Source organism: Nannospalax galili, unplaced genomic scaffold, assembly GCF_000622305.1.
Source record: "Nannospalax galili isolate Female #2095 unplaced genomic scaffold, S.galili_v1.0 scaffold1477, whole genome shotgun sequence".
Lineage (NCBI taxonomy): Eukaryota > Metazoa > Chordata > Mammalia > Rodentia > Spalacidae > Nannospalax > Nannospalax galili.
Window position 1 is genome coordinate 1,701,302 of NW_008339642.1, and position 9,420 is coordinate 1,710,721.

Genomic DNA, 9,420 nt, shown 5'->3' on the forward strand with positions numbered 1-9,420 from the left:
TTTTTAAAATCTAGCAAATCAAAGAGGCAAATCTCAGAAAAGGAGCGTAGCTAGAACAAAATGGTAATTTAAATTTAAGAGCATAACATTCTGAAGGAAATGTCAGTGCACAGGTGCGATAATGTAGATGAATAAACAGAAGATAGAATCAATAAAGTGGAAGAGACAATGACAGAAATTACAGAGGAAAAGATTAATGAAGGAAGGCTCAGAATCTTAATTACCTATGAAACCACAGCAAAGGCTATAACATCATGCCACTGAATCCTGAAAGGAGAGAAGGGGTAGGGGAGGAAGGTATTGAGGTTACGGCGGAAAATCTTCCAAACTACACATTGGATATATATCCATAGACTAAAGAAATTTAGTACATAAAAGATTGGATGAGTGTAAATAAATCTATGCAAGATATACCTTAATACGCCTTCTGTTAACTAAAATAATCCCTATAAACAAAATAAAAACCCTGGAAGCAAGCAGCCAAAGACGACATTTTTATTGTAGGGGAAAAGCAAGCAATGCTGATATCAGATTTCTCTACAGAAACTGCAGAGCTAAGAAGTGTTTGAAAATCAAGACATTTTCAGATAAAGGAAAAATAAGGAAATTTGACACCTACAAGGTTACCCTAAAGTAAAGATAAACAGAGTTTATTTACCCAAGAAGTGGTAAAAAGACATCAGCTTGGTATTTACAAACTTGACCAGTACATGGACTGGATCAATTTGTCAAGATAAACAAACAAGACCCACCTAATGTGAAACTGGGTTTGAGGAACTCTGTAACTGCGCCGGGCGGTGGGGGGGTGGGGGTGGTGGTGGTGGTGGTGTGTGTGTGTTAGGATTGAGTTTCAAGCCTGAGGGGACAAGGCAGTAGCAGTGGTGATGGGGGAACGGGATGGTGGCAGGCGTACAGAGAAGGCAAGGGAACTGCAGATGGTGGATGGTTGTGGAGAAGAGACTTTCAGGCCATGGTGGCTAGAAGAGCTCCTGGAAGCTTCCAGCCCTGAAAGTCTGTTCACACCCATTTCTGAAGAGCTACAGTACCTTTTTAATGAGCAGTGCCCTTAGACACCCTGGTCAGGGAGTGTAACACTGGCGTAGCCATTGCTATACATAGGCCCTTCTAGAAACTGCCATACCAGCTGTTACTAAGGGCTGGGGAATTCCGACATCCCAGGCTTACACAGAGCTGTATTTCTTGTAGGGCTAAGGGTCCCAGTGTGATACCAAAGTTCACCACCTACCATACTGCTCCCTCCGCTATGCTGGTACTGTTTTCTGCGCTCAAACACAAACAGATACAAAAGCTGGCAAAGGTCAACTTAGCAAAACTTCTCCCCTAGCTACAATTCCTGTCCAGTTAGAGCAAAAATATCCCAGCCACCTGATTAGTAGGAGATCGGGAAAAGAGGCGAAAGGAACCCCAGCTATGTGATTGGTAATATTTTGGAAAAGGCAGAATTTTGGAAAATAGTACTGCTTATTTTATGAATAGATAGCCATACCCAAAAGCCAACCAGGGGCAAAGGATGCAATAAAAATGTAAATGCGACAGAATAAATGTTTGACTTGTTTGGTGAGTTAAGAGGGAAAATCAGAAAACGGGAAGAAAGCTCTCAATGGTTAAGACTTGGATCACAGCACACATACCATTGCGGTAGGATTACATTTTGAAATCAACTGCAATTGTCAGTCAAATCCTGAAAATTTCAGTTTACATTTTCTGTCAACTTGAGTAGGTTATTGACTTTCTAAAGGCTTCATTATCTTCATCAGATCATGTTTATTGTGAGAATTAAATGACTTACTTAATTATGTCTAATCTATAAATTCTAAATAATATATACATACATTATATAAATATACACCATAAATAGATAAGGGTATGTTTATAATTCCCCTCTTCCTTCAAAGGAAGTAAATGATATAAAACAACCTGTAGCATTTCAGTCTTTCCTTTAGAAATGTCATGTAGTCAGAATAGCTCTCTTAAAAGAGTTAGATGTCTATACTCTACTTCCTTTAATACTGTCATTAGGATGTCCTATGTCACTCACAAAGAAGAGTAACACCTTCAACTTCTATCCATCAGCGACTTGTGAAAATGTACATCAACTTTTTGTGACATTCATCCTCTGTCTGAAATCACTGTCTCACTGTCCAAATAGTCAAACATAATCTGAAAGATCTCTGGCAAGCTTTTCATGACACCTGGAGATGTGCCTATGTTTGATGTCCTGATTCAATCCATCAATAACCTATGAAGAATCATGAGACTGGGTTGTAATCTGCATAGGATTCAAATGCACTGTCCTTGGGCCAGAAATAATTTGTCAGATTCAAAAACAAAACATAAGAAAAATGACAGTGGCTGTACAGTGACTCCAAGCCCGCCCTGTGCCCTGTGCTGATGTCGCTCAGCTACCCAGCTGCTTCTTGCAGGTTTGCTAGCAACCACCTAATGGCTCTATGAAAGTGATTTATGTGCAGTGGAGGAATATCCCAATTCCAGTTCCGTGGCCAAAGAGAAGTGAACTGTTAACCTTGGTGTGTTGGGTTTTGGTTTATCGATTATGTAAAGAAGCTCTCAACAGTGTGCCTGTCCCTTAAATATGAAACACCTGGCACTCCGCCATGTCCTGTGGAGCTGAGACCGCACTTTTGATTTGAAAAGCAGCATCATAGTTGTGTTTTCACTTAAGTAATTTTCAGCTGCTCTTGCGTTGCCCAAAGTTGAATGAAAGCATGTTTTACCAGGTGTTTTCCAAGCAAGGTTGCTTAGAAATCTTCCAGAGTTGTTGGGAATTGCTTTATTCGTATGTGTAATTATGGCTGGACTCTCTGATCTCTAACAACACATTACAAAAACAGAAAGACATGGTACATCCATAACAAATCAGTTCTTTGTATTTTTATGTCAAAACACAAAACCACTGTCTAAGCTTGGGAGAAGTATAGGGATATTCATTTAATTAAGTCATAGCAAATAATGCAAGACCAGGAAGCAAAGTATTGCACAGTAAAACTTTGTTAGAATAAGAATTGCAAGAAGCATCTTCTTGTGTGGGCTCATGTACAAGTCAACTTGATAGAGTGAATAAAATTGATAAGGGACTTGGTTCTTAGGTGTCCGAGATAGATTCGCATGCAGTACCCCATTAATTAGAGATGCTCATGATGAACATTTGGAAATGAGAGAGAAAAGACAGGGTTTTGAAGAGAGAGGACACAATGCTAATGAATGGAACATTCTGGAGCTTAGAATGGCCCTTAGTTGGTCCGGTCAGGATCAGCAGGTGACATTTTTATAATGTCCTTCAATCAAACATTAGGAATAAGTGCGGGATCTAGACTAAGCCATCTGTAAGAAGGGTTGGCGATAGAAGCCATGTTGTAGAAAAGCAGAAACACTGCAGGCATGTGGAGGACTAAGTCACTCCTGGACATCACTGTGTGCCCACAAGCACCACCGTTCTTAAAAATAACTCAGGCTTCTGGTCTATAAGGTTTATTTTTGCCACTTATATCTTACTGCAGTAAACGATGATTTATAAATATTTGTTCTTGATTTTCAAAATAATGTTGACTCAAGCTTATTACTTTATATGAATTGAGTGTTTACACATTTATTGAATTATGAATACCTTTAATAAGCAAGGTATTGGTAAGACATTGGTGAACAGAACAGTCCCTTTTCTCATGGAACTTACAAAAGCATTTGTGGTCAGTGTGGTCAAGTGTAAGTACAGTCAAGCTTAGTATCTGAAAATACACCTTCAATGTGAAGACCACAAAGTATGCTAAGTTAACCTTATAGATTTCTTTCTGCCTGTAATAACAATTGCTACCCCTTTTAAATGGAACTTGATAATCTGATAGTTCTCCATTACCTCCTATAAACTATCAAAAGTTCTGGTCTAACAAATGATATTACTTGGGACAGTCTTTGAAAATGTGGAAGTTACAATAAATTAGATCCTGGAAAAACGAAGCTTTTGAGATAATTTAAAAGTTAAAGTTCTTCCCCCTTTTATATTGAATGCAATAATTAATTAAACACTGAGAACCTATAAATTTTCAGCCAATTTTGAAAGAGATGCATCTTTGCTCTGGAAACTGTTATTGACTATGTCAACGCTGTTGTAATGAAATGCTTCTACTAATTATGTGGTTATTAAATAAATTAAAAAATAAAAATAATAAGTATTTGAGTGTGGAGGGAACAGCCAGGGTTAAATTCATAAATCTAGTATCTTGGTGAGCTTCAGTGAGATGTGATGGGCATGAAAGTTGGTTTGGTAATTTGGCTTAATTTCAAGAGCTCTGAAATGACTGTTTTTCATTTCTTGCCCAGTGTTTTCATATTTTTGTGAGGGAGTCGATTTGGAGACACCCGCACCCCATCATATCCTCAGACTGTCTCCCTGTCTCTCTGGGTGTCCAACTGCAGATACTGCGCCCTGGAATGGTCTGGTTTTGCTTTTTTGTATTGGGCCTTTTCAGTTACGAACTTTGTATCCCTTATTCTTGGAAACTTTTCTCATAAACTTTTTACTATGTTTATTTTGAGAAAGGGTCTCCCTGTAGCCCCAGCTGGCTTGGAAACTGCTATGTAGACCAGGGTGACCTCAGTCTCTCGGAGACTTGCTGGCCTCTGCTTCCTGAGTGCCGGGGTGAAAGCCGTGCACCACCATAAGAAGTCTCACTCTTCTTACTACTTGCCTCCTAATTTTTGTTTCTTTCCTTATTGTATGAGATGCTTCCGGATATTATTAAACAATTTATGAATTTTTATTTTGGTAATTCTGTATTTAATTTTTGAAAAACTATTCTTTACTATTAAAAAACACATACTGTTCTTGCTTTATCTAAGTCCAGTAATTTCTTATTTTTCACTTTGTATTTGAGTTAGCATTTTGTAGATAGTTTTGCTTGCTGTGTTCCTGTTTCTCACTGTATCTGTTTTTTAATTTTACTTTAAGACGGAGGAACTAAAACTTGCTGTCAACTTTGCACTCCATAGTGGTGCCATTAGGCTGGTGGGATTCCTATTAAAATGATTGTTTGGGTAGCGGGCAGAATATTCAGCTATGGGCCTCATGCTGGTATGCAAATGATAATGACTATTACAGCCACTCAAGTCCCTCAGAAAAGAAGCATTTTACTACTTTCCTGGGAGCTGTAAGGTTAATTTCCAATATTCTAGATACAGATTGCAGTTAATAACTGCCTGTTACTTTTTAACTTCACATTTACTCTCTGTCCACTTTAACTTCCATGTTTGGCATATTTGTGGAGCACATCTGCCAGGCTCTTCAGGGGAAACTATCCCTCCACATTCCTGTGCATCTTTATGGTGACTGTGTGCTGGATTATTTTGCATCCGCTAGTCCGGTTGCCATCTTTCATCTACCTTCTGCTGCTCAAACTTGTTGAAATCTCTTGAGTGCTGATGAGGCCTCTCCTCCCGCTCTTTGTCCTTGATTTACTGCTGTACTACTCTGCCTCTCATGTTACTAGGACTAAACAAGAGGAAATGAACTCTCAATGAGATTCATTTACTTTTAATGATTTATTTTCATGGGTGCTGATGATCCAGCACAGGAACTTGTACATGCTTGGCAAGCACTCGACCGCTGCACCCACATCCCCACCTTTCACCTGACTTTATAAGCAAAACTTTTGGGTTATTTTATATAGTAAGCTTGTCAACAATGGCTAATTTCTAAAATGTGAACAACCTTGGATCTGACTTAAGAAACGCTTTGCATATACTTTGTCATAAAACGTAACTTTGAAAATAAATTGTTTACTTCTACAAATCAAGCAAATTATAAGCTCAGTCAATACTGATATACACATTGATATATTTTACTATTCAGAATAGTATTCCACTTTCCTACAGTTGCAGATGGCTCTCATGACGCCCTTTCAGATGAAGCTTAACCTAAATACAGCCAGCCTTCTGAATTTACAACCATAAATCAATTGCAGTTGTTCATGTGCATCGTAAAAATGGAGCCAAGTAATTTTTTAAAAGACTTATGGTCTCTTTTCCCTGGCAAGGTGGCGGAGTACGACCTGACTACTTGCATCGCGCACTTCCTGGATCGGCATTTGGTCTTCCCGCTCCTGGAGTTCCTCTCTCTGAAGGAGATATATAATGAAAAAGAATTATTACAAGGGAAATTGGATCTTCTTAGTGATACAAACATGGTAGACTTTGCTATGGATGTATACAAAAACCTTTATTCTGATGATATCCCTCATGCCTTGAGAGAAAAAAGAACCACAGTTGTTGCACAACTGAAACAGCTTCAGGCAGAAACAGAACCAATTGTGAAGATGTTTGAAGATCCAGAAACCACAAGGCAGATGCAGTCAACCAGGGATGGTCGGATGCTATTTGACTACCTGGCGGACAAGCATGGTTTTAGGCAGGAATATTTAGATACACTCTACAGATATGCAAAGTTTCAATATGAATGTGGAAATTACTCTAAGAACCATACATTTTCTATTCTTTCTGGGATTTAGCAGCTACCTTTGAGAACATATCAATATCAGATTTAATTTTGCATTTCTTTTTAAGCTTATGAACATTGTGTGTAAGAAACTACTAAATTGAAGCTAATTTTACCTTAGATGTATTATATACATTAGTCAAAGAAAAAAATTGTGTTCCTACTTATAACTCTTTTCTTTTTATGTGACTTCATTGACAAACTTTGTCAGGGTGTTCAGCACATTATTCTGATACTGATAGATGATAACTTGCATGTGTAGCCTTCTTTGAAGTGCTTGAAATGTGGATTGCTTCTAAATCTTAAGAAATAGTTGTTTTAAAAATGTGGCTCTTATTTTGTCTTCATGCAGATCTTATACAAATTTAAATTTTTATCTTTTGTCTGATATTCATGATTAACCATCCAAAAATGTTTCCCCTTTTGTTAGCAATCCCTCATCTTAAATGTTGAAGGAACTAGAATGGCTTTTTAGCTTGGAAATCTCAAACACCTTTAATTCACTTTAGACATTGTGGCGATACACAGCTGAGAGTAGAAAGTTGTAAGTTACTGTGGAACTTTGGATTGAGGCTTAACTGTGGGTTGAATTAGAATTGGAATTAAATTTTCCAACCAAGTCTAGAAATGCTGAGCTAGAAACTCTCTTTCATATGCTAGTCCCCCCAGTTGCTTCTTCTGCTTGCTTCAGAATGAGTTTGTGATGACCATTGTTCTCACTTGGTGATTCTGTACTGTTAACTTTATTGCTGTTCAAAGTCATATTGAATGATAGTGTGCTGTGTCTCTTATCTCTGTGTTAACATTTTCAGAAAGTACTTTCATCCTGATGAATTCTCTCTGCATGTATTTTAGGCTCCCAACTGGGCAACACAGGATTCTGGCTTCTATTAAAGAACTGTAAGAACGCTCGTCTTTTCATATTTGAAACTTTTTGTCGTATCCACCAGTGTATCAGCATTAACATGTTAGCAGATAAACTGAATATGACTCCAGAAGAAGCTGAAAGATGGATTGTGAATTTGATTAGAAATGTAAGGTTGGACGCCAAGATTGATTCTAAACTAGGTCATGTGGTTATGGGTAACAACGCAGTGTCACCCTATCAGCAAGTGATTGAAAAGACCAAAAGTCTTTCTTTCAGAAGCCAAATGTTGGCCATGAATATTGAAAAGAAACTTAATCAGAATAGTAGATCAGAGGCTCCCAACTGGGCAACACAGGATTCTGGCTTCTATTAAAGAACTGTAAGAAAGAAGAAAAAAATCGCAGTAACCATTCTGTAAAGGGTGACATATACTTTAGAAACAGTTCACGTTTGGTATAAATTTGGGAGAATTTGAATAAAATTGGCTGTGATTCATTTTTATCTTATGAAATATAATGAAAAAGAATTATTACAAGGGAAATTGGATCTTCTTAGTGATACAAACATGGTAGACTTTGCTATGGATGTATACAAAAACCTTTATTCTGATGATATCCCTCATGCCTTGAGAGAAAAAAGAACCACAGTTGTTGCACAACTGAAACAGCTTCAGGCAGAAACAGAACCAATTGTGAAGATGTTTGAAGATCCAGAAACCACAAGGCAGATGCAGTCAACCAGGGATGGTCGGATGCTATTTGACTACCTGGCGGACAAGCATGGTTTTAGGCAGGAATATTTAGATACACTCTACAGATATGCAAAGTTTCAATATGAATGTGGAAATTACTCAGGAGCAGCAGAATATCTTTACTTTTTTAGAGTATTGGTTCCAGCAACAGATAGGAATGCTTTAAGCTCACTCTGGGGAAAACTGGCCTCTGAAATCTTAATGCAGAATTGGGATGCAGCCATGGAAGACCTTACACGACTAAAAGAGACTATAGACAATAATGTGAGTTACACTTTTCCAGAATGATTCTTTGAAATTTCTATGGTGTTGTCGTGTTTTCTGATAAGGAAAAAAGTAAGAGCCTAAAAGGTTTCATAGTAGGTTTTATTTTGACCTAAATGCAAAATCAATGAGCTAGTTAATTAGTAATACTTAATCTTCTTGAAAACTGTCAGACATTTAGCTGTTAAAGAAAAGAATTTAAGCCTGGCCTGGTGGCGCATGCCTTAACCCCAGCGCTTTGGAGGCAGAGGCAGGCAAATCTCTGTGAGTTCAAGGCTAGCCTGGTCTACATAGTGAGTTCTAGGCCAGGCCAGGCCAGCTGGGGCTACAGGGAGACCCTATCTCAAAAAAGACCAAAAAAAAACAAAGAAAGAAAGAAAAGAATTTCAGCCTTTGCTTTGCTGCTGTCTTCCCTGTACCAGTGAAATGACACTGCCGTTGTTGGTGCTTCCTGTTACTGAAAGTGTTTGCAGAAGATGATGGTTTTCACCCAGTTAATGTCACCCTCGCCCCATGCTAAAGTGATGATAACAAAAGCATGATAGTTAAGGACATCAAAGAGCATGAAGAAAGGATTAGGGGTGGGGGGTCAGACCTTAATCATAATGACTCTAGAATATGACTATTCCTGGCATATGCCTTAGAGTAGTCTACTTTTGCTAACAGTTTTGAAAACAGTGGTGTTTATTCGCTTGTCTATTTTACTACTACATCTATTAATGTTTCCTATGTATACATTTCTTATCTTTAGTCTGTGAGTTCTCCACTCCAGTCCCTTCAACAGCGAACATGGCTCATTCATTGGTCTCTGTTCGTTTTTTTCAACCATCCCAAAGGCCGTGATAATATTATTGATCTCTTCCTTTACCAACCACAGTAAGTTACCTCATTGTGTTATTTTGGTTTTGATTGTCTAAAACCTACTTCTAACATTGGAATTTGTCACCTGTCATTTATTTGCCTTGTGTAGATTTGCTTGTTAATTGAAAGGTTCACAGGCAACTCTTAAAT

General features: G+C 38.1%; 1 protein-coding gene across 1 annotated transcript; it reads left to right on the forward strand.

The window, feature by feature from the left end:
• Positions 1-7,893: 7,893 nt before the first annotated feature.
• LOC103735202 (eukaryotic translation initiation factor 3 subunit E-like) lies at positions 7,894-9,301 on the forward strand. Its single transcript, XM_029564148.1, has 2 exons — positions 7,894-8,409; positions 9,161-9,301. Exons 1-2 carry the CDS (start codon positions 7,900-7,902, stop codon positions 9,287-9,289), a joined length of 639 nt encoding a protein of 212 aa, XP_029420008.1. The 5' UTR covers positions 7,894-7,899; the 3' UTR covers positions 9,290-9,301.
• Positions 9,302-9,420: the final 119 nt, after the last annotated feature.